Raw genomic sequence first — 24,902 nt, 5'->3', positions numbered from 1 at the left:
AACAGAACACCCACTATCCAGAACTGAACTCTACTCTGCCCTTCACAAAGAAAAGAGAACTCTCCTGGGGGCTCCCACCGGTTTCTCTGGACTAGAGGATGTTATGGTTCCCTGCCCAGACATAAACTCCACCCCAGCCAAGCACCATCTTCTGTGACCAGTGGTGCACTAGATTACCTCACACCTCTAGTCTCCTGACTGTTTAAAGATGCCCCGAACAAAGACAGGCACCATTCCTCCCTCTCCTGAGAGAGAATTGGCCTTGTCAGCCCTGCTGACAATAAACTCCCTTTGTTCTATGCAACTGTGTCCATGTGGTCTTCTGGGATGGGTTCTTTCATTTTAATTTGCATGGATCAAAATTGAGGAAAAGACTTGGAAAGACCTCTTGAAATACTCACTCTGCCAGTTTCTGGATCTGATAGCTATTATCAATCATCTGCCTTCCAGCAGACACGCCAGCAGTCAAGAGAAGCCTTGTTTTGGTGGATTTTACAGAGTCATTCTGAAAGGCTTCTGCTAACTCCTACCAAACAATAAAACAAGATGTCAGATCCTTCCTTCCATAATTTAACACTAAGCTTCTAACCTGGAAACATGAAGTTTCTAGAGCCACATCTGATGAGAGAGATTGACTTGTTCCTCCCTGTCCCACAAGAGGATGTGTTGTGCCTATATCTGTTTAGGATAGCTCCATGTTAAACAGGACTCCAGCCTCACTGCACCTAGGATGGAACTACTTGAGTTTCTTTCTGCTAGATTTTCTGATCTATCTGATCTATCTTCTAAGAAGCTATCTAAAAACTCGGGACAGTCTATGGCCCATGTTCTCTTATGTGGACATTGCTCTATTTTGGAGTTCTGCTTACTGGGTCAGGGGGCCCTGTCATTTGGTGCTGTTTGTGCTCTAAACTAGAAACAGGAACTTCTTCACCAACAGTAGGAAGTTCTAAAAGGCAAGAGCTTTGTCTTCTAAGCAGTCCCAATCTCTTCCATTTTCCCTCCCAATGTACCATTAAAAGCTATGCATATTAGAAGTTGTGAGGCTGGACACAGGTGGCTCATGCCTGTGATCCTAACTACTCAAGAGGCTGAGATCTGAGGATCATGGTTTAAAGCCAGCCTGGGCAGGAAAATCTGTTAGACTTCACACACACACACACACACACACACACACACACACACACACACACACACACACACACACACACACACACACACACACACACACACACACACACACACACACACACACACACACACACACACACACTCTCTGGCTTACATGAATGAGCCCAGTGAATTGAGCGTTGTCTTTCCTATCTGGATAGATCCAGCTTATATCTAATCCATCAAAATTATGGTTCCTCAGAAACGGGATTACAGAGTTAATAAATTCCAAGCGTGATGTAGAAGAATCAACCATGGGGTGGAACCTGGGTAAAATCAATACAGATGTTTTAATGAAAGAATAAGCCATAGTCTGAGTACAACTTTTTTTTTTTTACTGAAATCCCAAAGCAGTTTTCCTTTCCAAAAAATATGGGGAAAAAATGGAAAAAGTTACATTGGACAAGAAGCACTGTACTCGTAGTCTAATTTATGAATTGTAACCTCTTTGTACAACTACTGAATAAAAAAATCACTCACTCTTTGTCTATATCAATCTCTTCTCTTATGGAAGTGATGAGGAGAAATATTGTTAAGCCAGATCAGGTCAGATAAAGGAGGACTTGTTCTCTGCTAGGGAATGGAGCTGCCTTTGACAAAGACTATCTCCTTGACCAAACCACTAGAGAGGTACATCAGAGCCTTCTTCTCAACTAGACCTTGGCCTTGGGCTTCTAGGTCCATTTTTTCAGAATCTAGTTCTAGTAAGAATTCTGCCAGGTGCCAATGGCTTATGCCTATAATCCTAGTTAATTGGGAGGCTGAGATCTGAGGATCATGGTTCAAAGCCAGCCCACACAGGAAAGTTTCTGAGACTCTTATCTCCAATTAATCACAGAAAAAGCCAGAAGGGGTACTGTGGCTCGACTGGTAGAGTGTTAGCCTTAAGTGAAAAAAACTAAGCAAGAGTAAGAGGCCCTGAGAGCAGAGTCTTGAATTAATTTTGTTTTAGTTAATAGTATATTCAGATTTTTGTATGATCTTAGCTTCTGAGTGAATGAGACAACAGTAAATTGGATTGACAGAAACTTATGGTAGAAATCAGTTCTTATCTTTTTGCTTGCATTCAAAGTGGTTATAATGTCTGGAAAGACACCTCCAAGTTTAGGAAAGATGAACATATAATAGAAATTGATGAGCAGGGACCCAGTGGCTCAGGTTTGTAAAACTAGCTATTCAGGAGGCTAAGAATTGAAGAATCACAAAGCCAGTCCCAGCATACAAATACAAGAGACTCTTTATCTCTAATTAACCAACAAAAAGCTGGAAGTGGGGGTGTGTGGCTCCAGCCATACTGGCAGAGTACCAATTCTGAGTGAGCAAGAGCATAAGGTCCTAAGTTCTAGCCCTAGTTCCAGCACAAAAAGAGAGAGAAAGAAAAAGTTGATGTGTTTGCTCCTCAGAGGCAAGTATGTACATTGCATATATTTAAATATTTGGGGCAACATCTAGCCCAAAATATGGCACTTACCTAATAACCATAAGAATATTGATATAATAGTGATTATTAGCTCTTTATTGCACATGGGCACTACCCAATTGTTTGCATTGGCCACCCTCACATAAGTCTGAAGTAGAGTTAGTATAGTTACAAAAACCCTTGAGACTTATAGCTGTTGAAGAACTTATCTGAAACTATGCATCTTAAACACAATTTTAATTTGGTTAAGGAGAATTGAAACCATCATCATTTAACCCCAGTATCCTACTTAGCACCACCACACCAGTACCTAATAAGCACTGGATAAATAATTTATTGAATGAATGAATGCATATAAGAATGAATGAGAACATTTCTAACTGAATCAGAATTTAAGCAATTAGGTAAAAAGAGAATTGTAGAAAAGCAGATGCCTTGGAACCCCATTCATAATTGAAGGATAATTATGGTTGAGTTAATTAATTTAGGCAGTTTATTCTATATATAGAAGTCTATAAGTCTCACATCTACTTTTTTCCCCCTCTAGTACTGGGTCTTCTACTCAAGGCCTTGTGTTCTTGATCAGCTCTCTTACTAATGGCTGGTGCCACTTGACTTCCAGATTGGCATTTTGCTGGTTAATTGGAGATGGAGTCCCACAGACTTTTTTGCCTATCAGAAACTTCCCTAAACAAAGCAACAAAGTCACTGAGGCAACTGAGATCTCCTTACCCAGATCTCAGCCTTCTAAGTAGAATTACAGGTGCAAGTTACTGACCCTAGCATGACTGCCACTTTTTTTTTCTGCCTCGTCTAGAACTGAAGAATGACAGGCTGCAGGAGGAAGTTGTACCATCAGATTTCCTTAGCAACTGAAACTCTACTGGCTCAGTTTAAGACATTCAGACTTAAAAAATGCCAGCACTTGGCAAGGAAAACCAAGGGGAATAAAATGAAACAAGGACACTGTTGGAGATGCTGTTGGGGAGGGGGCAGAGAGTGTGAGAGAGGGGGTGGAATTGATTGGAATACAGTGTAAACATGTATGGAGACAAATTCCACCTCCAGGAATAATATAAGCTAATATAAAAAATAAAATTGAAAAAATAGTCAATATTTTAACAAATCAGCGCATAAGAAATTCAAAAGTAATTTAACTGTCGTTGACAAGTGAAAAAAAGGGATCTTTATCCTTTCATAGTTGTACTTCTTTAACTCTTGCTATAAATAAATGAAATATCACTGTTATGTGACTAGAAAATATGATTTACTATACTGTATGATTTGAAACATTAACTTTTTGTTTTAAAGCAAAGCAGACTATTTCCTCTGCCTGCTTGATCTCACAGCCTCTAGCTTCACGGCCCTGACCCAGGGCACTGTGTAGCACCACAGCTGTGGGTCAGGATTGGGTTTTTGAGTGGAAATAACCACTAAACCTACTCCATAGTATAAAATCCCAGTGATTAAAAAGTTGCATTTCCCAATAAACCCATGTCTCTATAATCCACATATGAAATATGTAAAAACCCATTACATAAATAATTGAGTTACTGACTATAGCTCATGCTCCAGTTTACTCAGGCATCAAGTATGTGGGTTCAAAGTTCCAAAACACATAAAACCTAGCGCTCTGACATTATTTGTGACAAAATCCTGGTCCATTTTGCCACCTGGGAACCTCCCCCCCACCCTCGCCCACCACCACAATGCCTAGTTCAAGGTCTCTGGAACAAGAAAGAAAAGTTACAATGCTTATAGAAATTAAAAGAATAAGCAAAATAAAGGATTGTGATCTTACCCTTTGGAGCCAAACAGGTATCCTCCAATGGACAAGAGAATTTTCAGTTTGGGATTCCTAGAATAGAAAAATAAACTTTGTTTCTTTTCTGTTCCCAGAGAAACCTTTGCCTATAAGGTAGAATTTCTGATGTGAAAGATCTAGACAAACGACCTGGTTGCTCAGTTATGGCTTCAAAGCAAGGAAGGAAGGAAGGAAGGAAGGAAGGAAGGAAGGAAGGAAGGTAGGAAGGAAGGAAGGAAGGATTGAAAAGAACAGATAAGATCTGAATTATAGAAAAAGAAATACAGATGAATGAATGCATAAAGGAATGAGACAGCTTATGAGCGGTTTGATATGTACTTGCCCCAAACCTGACTGGCAAGTTCCCACACCATCCTACTGACTTGGTTTTGAGATTGTTGATGGTCTGATAAAGCATTGCAGCATTCTTGTCATTGACGATGACCTTATGGTTACTGATGCCGGCAAAGGCGTAGATGAGATGAGAGCAGAGGAAAGGGTCAATATCCTCATAGGTGAATTTTCCTGGTTCCTGTCTTTCATGGGACCAGTTGGTAAAATAGCAAACAAGTTTGTAGGCCGATCCTGGAATAGAGTATAGCCAATTAGATTCTAGTTCTATTGCCTTAGAATCCAAAAAACTACACTAAAAGATGCTCCCCCAAGATAGCAATTGAATTCTTCGCTAATTCAACCAGAGCCTTTGAGTCATCCTAATGGGCCCGCTGGCTTTTGTGTACCCAGACTGTGGTTAAGAATTACATTAAAGGACAGACATATCACCAGTATATAAAATGCCCACCAAGCACTGAGATTCAATATATGCATAGATAAAGGACACAAGTAAATAAACATGATATATGTATAGCACTGAGATTAAGTTTATGCATAGATGAACGAATGACATAGGTAAATAAATGTGTGTGTATATTGTATACATGTGTCCGAGTTTCAACCTCAGTATTGGCACAGAAGAGGAGAGGAGAAGAGAGGAGAGAAGATTGTTTAAGAGAGGGAGAGGAAAAGAGAGGGAGGGAGAAGGGGAGAAAGAGAGGGAGGAGAGAGAGAAAGACAAACACATAAATACACAAAACAAAATCTCAGAATCATAAATACATTAGTGTCTGAATGTGAGAAAGTAATCAATAGAAAAATGGACCCGAGACAGAAACATCAGAATTTTAGGCACCAACCCCAGGACACTTATGCAGTAATTACACCTACTTACCTCCCTGGAGGAGCATCAAGATCACTAGACCTGTAATGGACGGAAAGAGAAAACCAGTTGAGCCAAACCAGGTTTATTTTCCCCAGATGATGGCCGTGAGGACATGAGTGTATCAACATTCAACATGTGGCCACACTTCTGGGTTCTCTAGCCACAGATACCTAGTCTCCATAGGGATTTGAAGTCCCCAGTAATGGAGTGTCTTGATCGCTGTAAGTCCTAGGCAGAATCATTTTCCAAAGCAGGAATTCATTTGCTCATTCATTGATCAGCAAAGTTTCATTGAATCACCTGCTCTCTACCAAAAGGTTTTCAGGATAGTGAGGAAGCTAAAATGAATTTGATACTTTCCCTGCACTCAGTGGGCCCATAGTCTAGTCCAGTGTTACATTGTGGGCAGGATCACTGTGTAACTAGATTGTCCTTGGGGCCCTTTGAAAAGAACAAAAGCTCATTATTCATCCTTTCCCTGGGATGATGCAGGACCAGCACTGCCACAAGTTGAAATGAAACTCACCCTATGGAAAAGGAACTCACTTGTAAAGCAAGGTAAAGTTAACAAAGGGCATGAATGAGTGTGGGAGATCTCAGCCTCCTGAGGAGCTAGGATTACAAGCGTGAGTCACCAGCCCCCAGCAATCGTACCCTAAAGGTAACTTTCAGCTCAAAACACCTACTAGAATATTTTCACCTTCTCTCCTTATGGTCTCAATGCCATTATTATCACAAACTTCTACATTTGTTATTAGTTCCACCGCTGTAAAACACCTGGCTTAACTTGATATTTCTGACACTGAGCTGAACGGAGAAACAGAAGACAGAAGCGCCAGGCAAGGAGCCATGTCACTTCTTCCAGAGGCCTGTATCATTCATTTTCCCTTCACTAACTGCCCTGTGGAATTATCACTACTATACTCACCTGCCCAGAGACACTTCTGATCCATGGTAGTGGCAAGCTTGTGCTGAGATGAAGGCACCTGCTCTCCTCTTTTTATTCTGAGGTATCAATAGCCTAGTTACTGGAAGGAAAGAAGCAATACGAAATCCAGGAGATTCCAAGAACTTGCCCTGACAAGTCTACCTTGTGAAATTTCCAAGCAGTGAGCCCAACTTAAGCAACACCACCATTTTCTGTTAGGAAAGAGTGACTATAAATAGAACCTCTGATGGGACTTTCTCATCTAGTCTCAACTTAAAGGAATTTGTCCTTGGAAAGAGAAGGGGACACTTTGTCTCCTCCTCTCTGTATTGCCCTTCGCTTCCTAGTCCCCCTTCTCCATCCAGAGTCTTTTTCCTCATCTAAATCTGCATACATGTCACCACTGATCTGCTTGGTTTTGGTTAATTAAACCGTACTTGCCAGGTATCCATGACTCACACCTGTAATCCTAGCTATTCAGCAGCTGAGATCTGAGGGTCAGGGTTGGTAACCAGCTTGGGTAGAAAAGCTCATGGGACTCTTATCTCCAATTAAGCACCAAAAAGCCAGAAGTGGAACTGTGGCACAAGTAGTAGAGCACTAGCCTTGAGCAAAACAGGTCAGGGACAGCAATCCAGGCCCTGAGTTCAAGCATCCGTACCAGCACAAAAGAACATTAGACTTCCCTCTCAGCTGGTTCCACCAGAAGCTCTGCTTCTCAGGGCACCCCCAAATAATACTACAGGGGTGGCCTTGGCTCCTTTTCCACTAGCTGAGTACAGCTGTCTCCTCTATTCATAGCATAATCTAGTTACTTTCTCATCTCCACATTGTATTATAATATATTGATGCACAAGTCTGTCAACCCAACTTGATTGTGCAGTTCTAAGTACAAGAACTTGTATGAAACAAAATAAAACACTTAACGTATTAATTGTGGATCCCCTATTAATTTGTGAGAACAGAATTGTGTCACAGATTCAAAGATCAGATCCTCACAGCAGAGCATATACGGGCCCTCACCTTTCTCTCCGGTCTCTATGGAACCTTTCTGCTCTCTTTCTCTATCATTGTGTCTCTTGTCTTTTCTGTCTCTGTCCTCACGCTAACATTAGTTCCAAGAACCTTCTTGCATCCTGTGAACTTCAGGCATGTCATTTCCCAATTATGAGGTATGAGCCACATAAGAAGGAAAAATAGCTGAGATTCATCTTTCAATAATTGTATTGTTATTATTATTTATTGTTGTACAGAGGGGTTGCCATTTCTTAAGTCAGGTCATGAGTACAATTCTTTTTTTACAATGTTACTACATATGGTGTCACCCCTTCCTTCACCTTCCCTCAGTTTCTCCCTTCCATCCCTGCCCACGAGTTACATAGTTCATTTTCTTTATAGTGTATACTGCATAGCATGACTGCATTTGTTTATCTTTCCTCCCTCCATTTATGTGACCCTCCTTTCTGCTCCCAAGAAAACCCAAAGCAGAAATAAATGCTACCACCATCACGGCCAACAATAATGACAAAATACCCGTGTTTTCACTTCCTATAATTAATTTGATAAATAGTATTTTAAATGTTCAGAGAAGTTACACATCTGTGTTCCTCCCCTAAGCATGCCTCCTTTACTCTGACTGTGTGTGACTGCCTGGAATCCTGCACAGGACAACATCATGTCCAATATCATGTCATGTTTTAGAACTAGCTTCCACACATGAGAGAAAACATCTATCATTTGTCTCTTTGAGCTTGGATTACCTCACTTAGCATGTCCATCCATTTCCCTGCAAATGATATAATAATATTATTCTTTTCAATGAATGAGGAAAACTCCATTGTTGTACACATAACATATTTCATCTCTCCAGTCATCTGCTGTAGGTCATCCAGGCCGTTTCCATAACTTGGCTATGTGAATAGTGCAGCATTAAACAGGGATGTGCAGGTGTCTTTACCATATCCCAGCTTGTAATGATCTGGGTAGATGCTCAAGAGTGATCTGGCTGACTTGTAGGGAAGTTCCATGTGTAGTTTTTTGAGGAACCTCCAAATCACCTGCCAGAGCAGTTATACTAGTTTACATTCACACCAACAGTGAGATAGAATTCCTTTTCCTTTGTAGCCAAGCCAGCATTTGTTGTTGTTCAAATTCTTGGTGTTGGCCAATCTAACTGGGGTGAGATGGAATCCCCAAGTTGCATTTCTTTTATGGATGTTGAGCATTTCCTCATGTGTCTATTGGCCATTCTTACTTCTTCTGAGAAGTCTCTCCTAAGTTCCTTGGCCCATTTATTTACTAGTTTATTAGTTATAGAGGGGATTGTTAATTTATTGAGCTCACCCTCTTTCTACTCTTCTTCTCCCCCATTCTCCTCCACCTCTTTCTCCCTTTCTCTTCTGGTAGTAGTGAGATTTGAACTCAGGCCTTGCACTTGCTAGATAGGCACTTTACCTCTTGAGCCATGCTTCCAAACCTTGTTTGGTTTTCCTTAGCTTGCTGTTCATCTCCAATAGGATCTCACACATTTTGTCCAGGGTTGCCTCTGGATTATGATCCTTCTAACTATGCTTACTGCATGACTAGGAATACAACTATGTGACTTGCTGAATTAGGGTCTCACTAATGTTTTATCCAAGCTGGTCTTGAATCAGTCCTCTCAATCTAAAAAAAAAATCTCACAAGTAGCTGGAATTACATGCATCAACTATTTTGCCCAGCAACCTCCAGCTTCTTAACCTCAATTTAATATTCTTTGTTAGTCTGAAATGGGGTCTTTCCATCTTACAGTAGATATTTCCTTCTCTTCTTCTTTTTTTTTGCCAGTCCTGGGCTTGAACTGAGGGCCTGGGCACTGTCCCTGAGCTTCTATTGCTCAAGGCTAGTGTTCTACCACTTGACCCATAACACCACTTCTGGCCTTTTCTGTGTATGTGATACTAAGGAATTGAACCCAGGGCTTCATGCAGGCTAGGCAAGCACTCTAACAGTCAGCCACATTCCCAGTCCCTCTCTTCTTTTTTTAATTGCTAAACATTTTTATTGTCATTGTCATGGTGATGTACAAAAGGGTTACTATTTCATAAGTCAGGTAGTGAGCACATTTATTTCTGGACAATGTCATCCCTTCCCTCTCTGTCCCCCAGTTTTTCCTTCTTGTCCCTGTCCACACATTGCAGAGTTCATTTTCAACATAGTGTCTAGTGAGTACCACCGCTACATTTATTCACCCTTAGTCCCTCCACTTCTGTGCCTCCCTTACCCCTCCAAATCAGATACATGAACAACCAAGACAAAAAGAAAAGGAAAAGAAAGTGGCGCTGTAGCTCAAGTGGTAGAGCACTCGCCTTGAGCTGAAGAGCTGAGGGACAGCGCCCAGGCCCAGAGTTCAAGCCCCACGACCGACAAAAAAAAAAAAAAAAAAAAAAGAAAAGGAAAAGAAAAACCTCTTGTTTCCATTTCTTGGAATTCATTCAACAAATATAATTTTATATGCTCAGAAGCACAGAGAGATTGTGTCTTTGTCTTCCTCCCCTAAGAGTCTCTTCCCTTGGTCTCACTGTGTGTGAATGCCTACAGTCCTGTATAACATCATATCCCCAAGTATTTTAGATTTATCTTTACATATGAGAGAAAACATGCACCATGTGTTTCTCTGAATCTCTGTCTCTTGACTTGTCTCACTTAACACAATTTGTTCTAGGTCCACCCATTTCCCAGCAAGTGACATGATGTCATTCTTTCTAATGGCTATGTAAAATTCCATTGTATATAGGTGCTACATTTTTTTGATCCATGCATCTGGGCTGTTTCCATCACTTGGGTGTTGTGAATATTGCAGCAATGCACATAGATGGGCAAATGTCCCTACGGTATCCTGGCTTGTGATGTTCTGGGAAGATGCTTAGGAGTGGCATGACTGGGTTGTAGCACAGTGCTGTGTTTTGTTTTTAAGGAACCTCCAGATTGCTGTCCAGAGTGGTAGTACTGGTTTAAATTCCACCAATGGGGCAATAGGATTCCTTTTCCCACATCCCTGCCAACATGTGTTGTTCAAATTCATGACCATGACCATTGGCCAATCTAACTGAGGTGAGATGGAATCTTACAGCTGTTGGATTTGCATTTCCTTTACGACCAGGGATGTTGCACATTTCCTCATATGTTTCTTTGCCCTTCTTACCTTTCTTATCTTTCTTTCGAGAAGACTCTCCTTAGCTCCACTGCCCATTTCATCACTGGTTTACTGGCTTTGGGAGGGGTTAATTTCTTGAGCCCTTGTATATTTTGGATATTAGGTCTTTGTTAGAAGTATTTTTGTTAAAGATCTTGTCCTAGGGACTGGGAAGGTGGCTCAGTGGTACAGTGCTTGCCTTGTGTGTATGAAGCCTTGGGTTCGATCCTTCAGCACCACAGAAGCAGAAAAAGCTGGAAATGGCACTGTGGCTCAAGGGGTAGAGTACTAGTCTTGAGCTGAAGAGTTCAGGGACAGCACCCAGCCCAGAGTTCAGGCCCCACAACCAACAACAACAACAAAAAAGATCTTGTCCTAGGATGTCCTAGGATGTGGTCCTAGCTTGGGAACTATGTCCTTTGTTGTGCAGAAACTTTTTATTTTGATGAAATCCCATTTGTCAAGTTTCTCTCCTATCTGTTGTGCCCCCTGGGACTCTTTGTAAAAAGTTTCTGCTTATGTCTGTAAGTTCTAGTGTTTTCCTGCTTCCTCTTCTAATAATTTCCAAGTCTCAGGTTTGACGTTGAGGTTTTTGAGCCACTTTGTCTTTCCCTTATAAAAAGGATAACTCAATCATTTCTCAAATGTGCTTGTTAATTGAAAACTTGTTTGCCTTTCTTTGCAGGTATCCATCTCAGTATTTTAACAGGTGACAATGTCCACTGACAATACACCATCAAAAATCATTAAGGATTTTATCTCCCCTTTCCTGAAAATTATGTCTCATTATATCAGTGGACGAAGTGATGTGTCTTTTCTCTTTCAGCGGTGCCCAGGTGACAGAGGGAAACCACCAATCAGATTTAGAATTCCATTTGTCAACATCAGGACCATTGTATATAAACCTCTTTCTTAAATAAGTCTCCCTCAAGGAATAAGTTGTGGATTGTTTTTTCTTTTTCTTTGTATACTTTTTACTTTTTTATTGTTATTGTACAGGTGATGTACAGAGGGGTCTCAGTTATATGTCAGGTAAAGAGTACATTTCTGTTTGGACAATGTCACCCCTTCCCTCACTCTTTTCCAGTTTTTCCCTTCCACCCCGAAGTTGTAGAATTCATTTTCAACACAGTGTCTAGTGAGTACCACTGCTGCATTTGTTCACCCTTTGACGCTCCATTTCTGTGCCCCATCCTTATTCTCCCAAAGACACATAACCAAGACAAAAAGAAAAGAAATCAAAAATAGCAATGAAGAAGAAACCTTTGTTTCCATTTCCTGGTGTTCATTTAAATAAATATCACTACTACTATTTTCTTTTTTGTTGGTTTTAGGTATTGAACTCACAGTCTGTGTGCTGTCCTTGAGCTTTTCTGCTCAGAGCTAGTGCTCTATCACTTTGTGTCATAGCACCACTTCTGGTTTTCTGTTGGTTAATTGGACATAGAGTGTTAGAGACTTTCTTGTCCCTGTGGCTTCCAACTGTGATCCTCAGATCTCAGCCTCCTGAGTAGCTAGGATTACAGGCATGTACCACCTCTGCATGGCAATAAATATTACTCTATATGATCAGATACACATAGGCATTGCTCCCTTGTGTTCCTCCCCTAAGAGCATCCTCCTTTGGTCTCGCTGTGGGTCTCACCAAGTTGTGGATTGGTTCCTAAGCAAGATTTTCCCCTGCACCATTACCTATTTCAACTCAAACCTAACCTTGACATTGCTTACGATACTCATGCTCTTTCCCAGTCACAATGCAGTCACTAATATAGCCTGGCACCAGTGGTTCACTCCTATAATCCTTGCTACTAAGGAGACAGATCCAAAGATCGCAGTTTAAAGCCACCCCAGGCAGGAAAATCCATGAGACTCTTATCTCCAATTAATCAACAGAAAACCAGAAGTGGTGCTGTGGCTCAAGGTACTAGCCTTGAATGGAAAGTACAGGGACAGTACCCAGGCCCTGAGTTCAAGCCTTACAAATGACAAAAAAAAAGTCAGTAATGCATTTTAAACTAAAAGCTCCATTGGTAAAAAGGTAGAGAACATGAATGAATGCAAGTATTAGAGCCCAAGAAGGAAGTATGGCTTTCAGTCATCCAGCATTCAAGTCCAATGAACATTTCAGGAAAATGTAAAGTATGTGATGTGCTCCTAAGGGTCTACAGAGGATGCATGTGATGTGCATCAAGGCAGAAGGATTTGTAAGTATACCTAAATATAATACTGTCAGGAATATAGGACATGCAAAATGAAGCACCTGCCTGGTCAAACAGAAAATCAATTAAATTAAATAATAAATTGAATAAATAATAATTAAATTAATGGCACGTTTACCCTATGTTGCCTGCTATATAAAACAGTAAAGCAAATAGGATCTCAACGTTATTTGATCTCAGCTTTCCAGTAATTTATGCTTTGAATGGAGAAATAACTGTATAAATAGTTTTGTTTCCCTTCCAAATGAAGATTTTTAAAGTATAATTGTACAAATGTGTGTTATTGCCAAATCCTAAAGGAGATATAAGTATAGAAAGCAAGCCTGGTGCCGGTGGCTCACGCCTGTAATCCTAGCTACTCAGGAGGCTGAAATCTGAGGATCACGGTTCAAAGCCAGCCCAGGCAGGAAAGTCCCTGAGACTCTTATCTCCAATAAATAGTCAGAAAATAGGAAGTGGCGCTGTGGCTCAAGTGGTAGACCACTAGCCTTGAGCTGAAGAGCTGAGGGACAGCACCCAGGCCCAGAGTTCAAGTCCCATGACTGTCAAAAAAAGAAGGAAGAGGAGGAGGAGGAAGAGGAGGAGAAGGAGGAGGAGGAGGAGGAAGAGGAGGAGGAGGAGGAGGAAGAGGAGAATGGACAGCAGAAAATGAAAGTACCCATTCTCTTAAAAATATAAATACATAAAAAATAAAAACACTATTGCCTTGTGATGGTTAAAATGTGTGTGTGTGTTGGGCTGGGAAGGTAGCTCAGTGGTACAGTGCTTGCCTTGCATGCATGAGGCCCTGGGTTTGATTTCTCAGCACCACATAAGCAGAAAAAGCCAGAAGTGGTACTGTGGTTCAAGTGGTAGAGCGCTAGCCTTGGGCTGAAGAGCTGAGGGACAGCACCCAGGCCCAGAGTTCAGGCCCCATATCCAACAACAACAACAACAACAAAAAGTGTGTGTGAGACTTAAACTAAGTACCACTGTCCCACAATACTATGAAATTTGTGAGATTTATGTAATCACTCAATCTTAATAAATGAATTATTTTTTTTTAAATACAATACTATTGCCAGGTGCCAGTGGCTTACACCTGTAATCATAGCCAATCAGAAGGCTAAGATCTGAGGATCCTGGTTTGAAGCCAGCCCAATCAGAAAAGTCTATGAAACTCTCATCTCCAACTAACCAAAATGCCAGAAGTAGAGGTGTGGCCCAACTGGTAGAGTGCCAGCATTGAGTGAAAAAGCCAAGAAAGGCCCTACGTTCAAGCCCCAGTTCTGGCAAGAAGAAAGGGTTGGTGGGGGCTGGGGGGGGGCAGACGAAGGAATGAAGGAAGGGGGAGGGAGGAAGGAAGGAAAAGAAACTACTCTTAAGCCTGATATGTAGTATTCCTAGCTCTCTTTTCTTCTCTCCTCTGTCCCCTCTCCTCCCTCCCTCCCCCCTCTCTTTCCATGCACTTTGTCTTTTCCTCACACTCAAACATTTACACTGAACCTTCCTTTCATGTGACCACAATACAGATACAGCCAGACGCACATGGCCCAGCTCTGTAATCCTAGGTACTCCGGAGGCTGAGACCTGAGGATTGAGTTCTGAAACCTGCCCAGGCAGAAAAATTCAAGGGATTCTTATCTCTGGTCAACCAGCAAAAAGCCAAAAGTAGAGCTCTGGTTCAAGTGATAGAATGCCAATCTTCAATCAAAAAGCTAACAGACAGCACCCAGGCCCATTCAAGCCCAGTACCAGTGTGTATGTGCACACACACACTCACACACATACAGATACACACACCAAAATACAATAAACACAAAGACACAAATTTAAAACAAAACACAAATAATACAGTGTTCTCATAAGACTATGTTGCCCAGAGATGTAGCTAACTTGATTTGCCTAAGTATATGCTTTGATGTGCACACAATAACAAAATCACCTACCAATGCATTTCCCATCATTAAGTGATGCATGACAACAGATACATAATTTATATGCTTGTATGCTTGCTTTTCCCTCTTTCCCTCTGTCCCTCCTTCCCTCTCTCTCTTTTTCTCTCTCTCACTTTTTATCTGTCTTTCTCTCTCTCTTTCTTTCTATCTTTGGTACTGAAGTGTGAACAAAGGCTCTTGCCCTTTTTAGGGTGGTGCTCTGCCACTTGAACCATGTCCTCAGTCCTTTTTGTTTTTGTTCTTGTTGGAATAGGGTCTTTTTTTGCCTGAGCCAGCCTGGGCCATGATTCTGCTATTTATAGTTCCTGCATAACTGGGATGACAGGTGAACACCACTAAGTCTAGCTATTAGAGTATTGCTAACTTTTTACATAGGATGACTTCAAATTTCAAACCTCCAACTACCCTTCCGCCAGAGTAGTTGGCTCTCTATATACTTTTCAATAGGCACATCTGTCTGGTTGGATATTACAACAGTTCCTAATGTCACAGTCACACACACACACACACACACACACACACACACACACACACACACACACACACACACACACACACACACACACACACACACACACACACACACACACACACAAAGGCTCCTATGAGCTTGGTTAATTACCAGCCATTTCTATCCAATTTCTCAACATGAGCTACAGTGTACTCTCTCTCAGTTACCTGGATGGAATACCTATTACTCCTCCCTAATAAATGCTGATGTTATCAGCATTCTTTCTTTATTTTTATTTTTGGCTGTGGGGCTTAAGCTCAGGGCCTAGGTGCTGTCCTTAAGCTCTTTTTGCTCAAAGCTAATGGTCTACCACCTTTGAGCCACAGTGCCACTTCTGGTTTTTGAGTAGCTAATTGGAGATAAGATTGGGGACTTTTGCTGCCCGGGGTTGGCTTTGAACCGTGATCCTCAGATGCCAGCCTTCTGAGTAGCTAAGATTATAGGCATGAGCCACCAGTGCCTGACAATATCGTTTTTTTGAATATCTAATTTTTTATTGTTATTATAAAGTGATGTACAAAGAGGTTACAGTTACATAAGTCAGAGAAAGAGTACATTTCTTTTGTTTGTTTGTTTGTTTTTTCACTCTTGGGGCCTGAACTCTGGGCCTGAGCTCTGTCTCTGAGCTTCTTTTGTTCAAGGCTAGAGCTCTACCACTTGAGGCATGCAGCCAGTTCCAGCTTTTTCTGAATAGTTTATTGGGAGTAAGATTCCCACAGACTTCCCTGAACAGGCTGGCTTCAAACCATGATCCTCGGATCTCAGCCTCCTGGGTATCTAGGATTACAGGTATGAGCCACCAGTGCCCGACTAAGCATACATTTCTTTTTGAACAATGTCACCCCTTTCTTCAATCTTTCCCAGTTTTTCCCTCTCATCCCCACCCACATGTTGTATAATTTGTTTTCAACATAGTGTCTAGTGAGTAGCACTGCTGCATCTGTTCACCCTTTGTTCAGCATTGTTTCATATTAAAAATGATGTTTGGGGCTGAGATGTTGTTCACATGACAGAGTATTTGCCTACCAAGTGCAAGGCCCGGAATCCAAACCCCAGTACTACCAAAAAATAAAAATCAAGATAAAATGATGCCTTATTTTAACTTCTTCCCTTTTCTCTCTTTCTTTTTTTCTTTCTCTCCTCTTTCTTTCTCAGATCTTCATGCTTGCTGCGCAGGTGCTCATAAGTTGCAGTTCTGTTTTGTTGTTGTTGTTTCAGTCATAGGGCTTGAACTCTGGGCCTGGGCGTTATTCCTCAGCTCTTCAGATCAAAGTGAGTGCTCTACCACTTGAGCCATAGTTCCACTTCTGGTTTTCTGATGGTTAATTTGAGATAAGATTCTCAGGGACTTTCCTGCCTGGGCTGGTTTTGAACCGTGATCCCTAGATCTCAGCCTCCTGAGTAACTAGGATTACAGGCTTGAGCCAGCAGTGCCCAGTTGTTTTATTGTTTTGATTTTTTGTTTTTGTTGCCTGGGCCAGCTTTGGATCATGATCCTCCTGCCTCTGCCTCCTGAATAGCCAGGATTATAGGCATGCACCAGCATTCTCGACCACCTCGTTTTAATTTCTACTAAAATTAAAAGCAGCACAACTATTTTCATATATTTATAGTCAATATTATTTATTCCTTTGAGTTGCTTGTTCATTTCTATTGGATAATCCATTTTTAATCTCATTATCCATTTACCTGTTTACTTATTTGCTGATTTATTTTTGAAACAGGATCTTGCTATGTAGCAAACACTTCTTCTGTCTCAGCCTCCAGAATCCCAAGATTACAGGCATCACAACTGATTTATCCATTATCTTACTATTGCTTTTTAGGAGTTTTCTATGTATTATGTAAATGAATATTTTATATTTCTGTGATTTGTCCCCATTTAAAAACTTTACAATTAAGTTAGAGATAACTGTAACCCCTCTGTACATCAACTTTACAATAAAACACACACACACACACACACACACATACAAAGAAAAAAAAGTAGAGTGAGGGGAGAGATGGGTGGGGAGGGATGGGTGAGAATGTTGAAAGGGGTGACATTAATCATGATAGTATATTCATAATGACAACTCCTTTGTACAACTTCTTAAAGGTAATTTAAAAAGAAAAATAAAAAATATTTGTATTTTGTTTATAGTATTTGGGGGGCAATTAAAAAATTATAATGTACTCCAATCAGTATATCTTGATTTACAGCTCCAGCTTGTAACCTGGGAAAGAGATTGCACGACAGTGCTATATGCAAGGAAAAATGGAGGAGAGAATTAAAGGCAAATACCAATGCTGGAAAAGAGGATTGTGGGAAATTCTGTACTGCTGTGTATGAACCAGGCTGGCTTTCTCCAGAAAGCAGGCTTTGAGCTGGGTGGTGGGATCAGGCTCAGAGAGTGGAAGAAGGAGTAGAGACATACTGAGCTAAGTCCTTCGAGAGGTCTCCAGTATGAATCAGGTTCCCTATGGCAGACAGGAACAATTGGGGATGATGAATGAGAGTTTAGGAGCACCATGGGAACTGAGACTTACCAGACAGGTATGAGGATGTTTATTTCTTGCCATATAAATGCAAAGCTGAGGCACTGTCGCCTATTCCAGATCTTGGCTGCAGGGAGAGCTCTTCTCTACTTCTGAGCTACCTCCAGCAGCAGATGACCAAAAGAAACATCGCCCTCTTGTGGCAGTTGCCAGGTAACACAACAGTTGTATGGCTCAGTGCTAAGTGTCCAGAGAAGGTACTGTATCTGCCCATGCAGGCTATGTTCAAACCATGATCCTCGCATCTCAGCCTCCTGAGTAGCTAGGATTACAGGTGTGAGCACTGGCACCCGGCTCAATAAATATTGTATTATATGATCAGACACACATAGGCATTGCACCATTGTGTTCCACTCCCAAGAGTATCGTCCTTTGGTCTCACTTGAATTTTTGAGGCTTCACCTTTCTCTCCTTACTTTGGGGCCTGGTTTAGGCCTAAACTTGCTGTAATTTTTGTTACTGTTGTCCAAGTCTGAGGAAGAGATTAATTGTTTTTAGCACATCTCAGCACCAGTGGGATATCCAGTAAGAGGACACAGGAGAGAAGTTTCAAGTCTTAGGACTCAGAGAGGGAGTAGAGCCGTAAAGGAGAGGGGCATTTGCCCTCTTCTGAGCGCTATGAGCCTGTGCAGCACGCACGGAGCCTAAATAAACTCAGGCGAGTGAAAAAGCAGGGAGGAAGAAAATAAACACCAAAGGCCCCGCCCCTATCCCCAACACCCACCTTGTACGGAAATGTCACTGAGAAGTTATGAGACACATGAGAAATTACTGTCAAACCTGAGCTAAGAATCTCATGCATACATTCTTCTGGACTTTGTGTGCTGGACTGATAGAAACAATAACTTCAATAAAGGGCTTTAATCCTTCTTCCTTCCATGAAATGGGATGTGAGCTCCAGGCTGTTTCTTGCCCATCTCTCATATATCTTGGAACTTTTGTTTTAAACAAAACAGTACTTCAGAGCCTGATTTAGCAGTGAACAACTATAATTCCAGCCCTTGGAAGGCAAAGGCAAGAAGATGGAGTGTCTGAGACTAACCTAGGCTTTTGTTCCCCCAAAATGAACAAACAAACCAAAAAAGGGGTGCTCCACAAGTCACTGTTAAATGAGCAAGTGTGGAATGGATGAGTGAGCCAGGCAGCAATGGCTCACACCTGTAATCCTAGCTACTCAGGAGGCTGAGATCTGAGGATCACCCAAAGCCAGCCCTGGCTGGAAAGTCCCTAAAACTCTTATCTCCAAACAACCAGCCGAAAGCCAGAAGTGGAGCGGTGGCTCAAGTGGTGGAGAGCCAGCCTTGGGTGAAAAAAGCTAATGGAGAGCAGCCAGGCCTTGAGTTCAATCCCCAGGACTTACACACACACACACACACACACACACACACACACACACACACACACACACACACACACACACACACACACACACACACACACGCTAATAATAATAATTAATGCATCATTCATATCATTCATTTGTACACACAGCAGGTCCGTTCTTGTGGATGATAATGAACAGGTGATCTCTTGGGCGCCCAGCGTCGTAGTGACTAAGTTTGCTAGGAACTGAAAGATGTTGCATCAGTTTTTTTGCCTGCTTGACCCACCTGTGGGAACTTCACTTAAAAGCAGGATGTGGGCTAAGAGTTTCTCCCCTTCCTATTTCTGAGGGTGAGGGGAGAGCACAGACAGTGCCTCTGATCTGTTAGTGGGGCCTCCGTAGGCGTGGCCACATCTGCAGGGCTGAGAGCTGAGTGGGAAGGGAAATAAAGAGGATGTCAGCAGCAGCCAGTCACGGGAAACAAGCCACCCACAGGCACTCATGCTGTGGAAATGGAGCCGGGACACTCAAGGCACTGAGCTGATCATTCCTCATCCGCCTTGGATCTGTCCTCACCTCTGCAAGGCAGTGTCTAGTAAGGTTGGATAACATAGAGATAAGACACCTCCAACTGGACGCCTGGGGAAATGAACCAGGACAATGCATGGGAACTACGCAATGCATACTATCAAATAGTAGTTTCTAGTTATTTATAGATGTTCAAATCTTCATCACAATGAAAAAGAAGAGAAGCCAGGGCTGGGAAGGTGGCTCAGTGGTAGAGCGCTTGCCTTGCATGCCTGAGGCCCTGGGTTCGATTCCCCAGCACCACATAAGCAAAAAGAAAAAAGTCAGAAGTGGAGCTATGGCTCAAGTGGTAGAGTGCCAGCCTTGAGCTGAAGTGCTGAGGGACAGTGCCCAGGCCCAGAGTTCAGGCCCCATGACCAGACCCCCCCCCAAAAAAAAAGAGAAAAAGAAAAAGAAGAGAAGCCAGGTGCTGGTGGCTCGTGCTTATAATCCCGACTACTCAGGATTGTCGTTCAAAGCCAGTCCAGGAAGGAAAGTTCATGAAACTCTTATCTCCAATTAACTATCCCTTCCCTTCCCCCCCCCAAAAAAAGCCAAAAATGGAGCTGTGGTTCAAGCGGTAGAGTGCTAGCCTTGAGCAAGAAAGCTCAGGGACAGCACCCAGGCCTTGAGTTTAAGTCCCTGACAGACAAAACAAAACCAGACAGGTCTGAATAAGTAGGCATGCCATTTGTTGTGTTTTGGTGATACTGGAAGTGGAACCTGAAACCTCATGCTTGCTAGACACATTCTCTACAACCTGAGCCACAGCTCCAACCCCACAATGGGGTTTTTATGAGAGGAGTGACTCTTAGATTTTAATGCAATAGTTCTGGATGCTATGTGAGAATAAATGGAAAGGGGAAAGGTTGATCAAAGTGGTTCCGTTAAAAGAGTATTGCATTATTATAAGTTCATGATGGGGCTGGGAAGGTGGCTCAGTGGTAGAGTGCTTGCCTTGCATGCATGAGACCCTGGGTTCGATTCCTCAGCACCACATAAGCAAAAAGAAAAACGCTGGAATTGGTGCTGTGGCTCAAGTGGTAGAGCGCTAGCCTTGAGCTGAAGAGCTGAGGGACAGTGCCCAGGCCCAGAGTTCAGGCCCCACAACCGGGCCCCCCCTGCAAAAAAATAAATAAGTTCATGAGACTCTTATCTAAATTAGCCAGCAAAAAGCCAGACGTGGAGTTGTGGATCAAGTGGTATACCAGTCAGCCTTGAGTAAAAGAAAGCTAAGTGAGAGTGTGAAGCCCTGAGTTCAAGTGCCAGTTCTGGCACAAAGAGAAGGGGGGGGGGAGTTGGTGTTGGTAATCAGGAGAGAAAGAGACAACAGGAAAAATTCTCAAACAGGCTAAAGTTAGGGGCTGGGAATGTGGCTTAGTAGTAAAGTGATTGTCCAGCATTCATGAAGCCCTGGGTTCCATTCCTCAGCACATAAACAGAAAAAGCCGGAAGTGGCACTGTGGCTCAAATGGTAGAGTGTTAGCCTTAAGCAAAAGAAGCTCAAGGACAGTGCCCAGGCCCTGAGTTCAAGTACCAGAACTGGCAAAAAAAAAAAAAACAGGCTAGTGTTAGTTGGCACTGTAGTGATGTTTCTTCTGCATTAATCCTTCTACACAAATCTTATCCCAAGATAACTGAAAGATAACTAATCAATGGACCTTACAAGGAAATTAACTTTAAAATGGCCAAGCTGTTTTTTTGTTCTTTGTTTTTGTCTTTCTCTGTCTATAAAACCAATCTCTTTGGTCCAGCAAATTTCTTACCTGTGCACGCGTGTGTGTGCGTGTGTATGTGTGTGTATGTGTGTGTGTGTACTGGTATTGGGACTTGAACTCAGGGCTTAGGTATTATCCCTTAGCCTTTTGGGGGTAGACAGGGCCATAGCAATGTAAGGAAATATCTTCTACAGAATTCAGATATTACCGCATTTCTAGATTTTGAGTTGATGCAAGTGAGAGGTTGGTCAAACTTTAGTGATACAACATTCCTATACTCTCTTTAGTGATACAACATTCCTATACTCTCATCTAGTAGCCATGTGGATCTCAGGTAAGCTACCAGATTCTTAGGAAATGATTATTAAAAGTCACCAAAGATAGTCTTTTTGCTTTTGAACAAATCATGTTCTCATCAGCCAAAGCCAAAGCAGGCTTTTCAATATGGATGTGGCTTCTTCATACTCATAGACCTTTAAATTGTTGTGTAATTTAGTCCTTTGGCAATTATGTTACCACCTAGGCCTTGGGTTCATTGTTTCAATTCAGTAAATGATTGACAGAAAGGACTGAGAAAGATAGAATAAGAATTTGAGAGTTTAGCAAGGAGCAATAAAAAGAAGAATCCCAGACCATTTACCTGTTGGTAACTGGTAAGTAGGTATAACCCCCTGACCAGAGAGAGCCACCTTACCCCATAGGACGCCTGAAAGGCCAAAAGGGCCAAGAGACAGAGTGTAAGAGTGAATGATTTATTACAGGAGCTAAGTTAGTGGGAAGCAAATGTAATAGATTTCTCCAAAGAGGAGTCCCAGGGCAGGAAGAGCAATGACGTCTTCCTGGATTTCTCCTGGTATCTTTATTATCCCCTCCCCGACCCTTATGTCAAGCATAGTCCTGTCTTTCCCTACTTGGCAAGTGTAATGTTCATGGTTTCCTGTGAACATCTTCATTGGACCTTTGCTTTAGAGCACATATTCAGAAGGCTCAGAGCACTGACAGGCCGGCTCTGATCCAGGGGCCTCAGGCCTCTCCCTTCTGGAGTGGATCCTGATTCTCTTCTTCTCTGTGCTGCCTGCATAGTTCTAAATCTCCCTCACCTGAACTCCACATCTCCTTTCTTTGAAGGGAAGGATTTCAGAAGGGCGAGGTAGAGCAGGACTATAATCCCAGGACACAGGAAGTAGAAAAAGGAGGATTGTGAGTAGGATCTGGGCTAGCTTGGGCTGTTGTCTGAAAACAAATAAACAAATGAACAAAACCACAATAAAGGTGTGTCAAAGGATTTTGATGAGTTTCTAGCGGACAAGAATCCTATTAGTAGGAAGAAGTGATACAAGACCAAGACAGAAGATGTTGAATTGATAATGGACAATTTCTGCTATTGATTTCTTTTGGTGGTACTTGGGTGTGAACTCAAGGCTTCACACTCCCTTGGCTTGCTTCTCAGCTGACACTTTACCACTTGAGTCACACCTTCTAGCCCTGCTTTTTCTTGATTATTTTGAAGAGTTTCACAAACTTTTCTGCCCAGGTGGCCTCAAACCTTATAGATCCTCCAGATCTCAGCCTCCTAGAAGCTAGAATAACAGATGCCAAGACAGCTCTATCACTGATTTTTGCAATTTGGTATGAAATATCCCCTCCTTGCTCAGGTTTGGCAGGTATATATTTTAATCATGTTGATAGGGTGTTGGCGTATCATGATTATGAAGAGTTGTTAAGTACATACATTTTGGTACTGGAGATTGCTTACACAAGCAATCAGGAGGGCCTGGGAGGAGAGCATCATTTCAGATGATAAGGCTGAAGGAAAGCACTCCATTTTGTCCCTTTGGCTCCTTCAACCTTTACTTCCTCTGAGCCCATCTGCGAATTCCAGTACGGAAAGGAACAATGGATAAACATCTTGGGACAAAAGTCAAGAAGATAAGAACAAAAAAGGAAAAGAGGAAAGAAGGAAGGAAATAAAGAAAATAAATCGCATAATAAGCAGAATGTTCAGCTTGTGCTGACAGTACAAGAGGAGGGATAAAGAAATCTTGGAGGGGCTGGGAAGGTGGCTCAGTGGTGGAGCACTTGCCTTGCATGCCTGAGGCCCTGGGTTTGATTCCTCAGCACCACATAAGCAAAAAGAAAAAAGCCGGAAGTGGCGCTGTGGCTCAAGTGGTAGAGCGCTAGCCTTGAGCTGAAGAGCTGAGGGACAGCGCCCAGGCCCAGAGTTCAGGCCCCACGACCGGACCCAAACCACCCCCCCCCCAAAAAAAAGAAATCTTGGAAACTAAGGAAGAGAAGGAAATCATTAAAATGGATGGGACACTGGATGCCGGTGGCTCTCAGCCTGTAATCCTAGCTACTCAAGAGGCTGAGTTCTGAGTATTATAATTCAAAACTAGCCCAGGCAAGAAAACTAGCCCAGGCAAGAAAGTCTCTGAGACTCTTTTTTTTTTTGGGGGGGGGGGGTCCGGTCATGGGGTCTGAACTGGGCCTGGGCGCTGTCCCTCAGCTCTTCAGCTCAAGGCTAGTGTTCTACCACTTGAGCCACAGCGCCACTTCTGGCTTTTTTCTTTTTGCTTATGTGGTTCTGAGGAATCGAACCCAGGGCCTCATGCAAGCAAGGCAAGCGCTCTACCACTGAGCCACCTTCCCAGTCCCTCTCTGAGACTCTTGTCTCTACTTAACCAAGCCAGAGTGGAGGTATAGCTCAAGTGGGAAGGTGCCAACCTTGGGCAAAAATAAAAACAACCTAAGCAAGAACACTCAGCCTCTGAGTTCAAGATCTAGTACCGGCTCAAAATAAAATTAACGGGAGACAATATTCTAGAAACTTCACTGCCAGTGGGTGTTAGTCTTTCCCTCATGTTACAGAGGGAAAGAGTTTCCTGAGCAACTTCCAAATGACAGACCAGAATCTCAGGGCAGGAATTCCTGCCTCCATCCCTAGAGTTCTTCCTGCCTGAGGTCCGTGAGTTCAAATCTTTCCTGGGAGGCCATGGTTGGCCCTTCACATTTTTCACCTTTGTGAGGGGTGGATTCTCCCCCATCATGAACTGTCCTGGCACGTGTGTGGCAGGAAGTCCCACAGCAACCTTGAGGGAGCAGGCAGCTTCCGCTGGTTGGCCTGTGGGTGTGACCCCACCTCCTCCCCTGGCACCAGCTGGTAAACAGCCTTTGGCACGGGCTCTGTGGCTACCACTGAGCTTCCTGATAAGCAGGGGACTGGCAGCTCGGCTCTATACAACCTGTACAATTTGCATTTGGTTTCCCTTGAGTGAGAAACAAAGTCGTTTTTATACTCACCCAGGCAGGTTCACCCTGGGAACTGGATGTTCATGGTTTCTCAAGCGACCTACAGCTTCCTTGCTGTTCCAAC

The 24,902-nt window shown here is 42.6% G+C and overlaps 1 protein-coding gene across 3 annotated transcripts in view; it reads right to left on the bottom strand.

Annotated features, from left to right (window-relative positions):
- Chi3l2 (chitinase 3 like 2) overlaps nucleotides 1-24,902 on the bottom strand; it is a 30,352-nt gene extending 5,450 nt beyond the window's left edge. Inside the window, exons 1-6 of one of the 3 annotated variants that reach the window (XM_070007427.1) lie at nucleotides 24,830-24,902; nucleotides 5,623-5,652; nucleotides 4,778-4,979; nucleotides 4,392-4,448; nucleotides 1,286-1,436; nucleotides 402-526 (exon numbers count right to left, since the gene is read on the bottom strand). In XM_070007427.1, the coding sequence (XP_069863528.1) occupies nucleotides 402-526; nucleotides 1,286-1,436; nucleotides 4,392-4,448; nucleotides 4,778-4,979; nucleotides 5,623-5,638 (551 nt within the window). In that variant the 5' untranslated portion in view covers nucleotides 5,639-5,652; nucleotides 24,830-24,902. Of the gene's footprint in view, nucleotides 1-401; nucleotides 527-1,285; nucleotides 1,437-4,391; nucleotides 4,449-4,777; nucleotides 4,980-5,622; nucleotides 5,653-6,541; nucleotides 6,610-17,911; nucleotides 17,985-24,829 lie in introns of those variants that run through there. The other 2 variants (XM_070007428.1, XM_070007426.1) reach the window with 2 other exon arrangements.

The sequence above is a fragment of the Dipodomys merriami genome, unplaced genomic scaffold, assembly GCF_024711535.1.
Source record: "Dipodomys merriami isolate MVZ:Mamm:240054 unplaced genomic scaffold, mDipMer1.0.p SCAF_7, whole genome shotgun sequence".
NCBI lineage: Eukaryota > Metazoa > Chordata > Mammalia > Rodentia > Heteromyidae > Dipodomys > Dipodomys merriami.
This window is presented reverse-complemented; position numbering and strand designations above follow the sequence as displayed.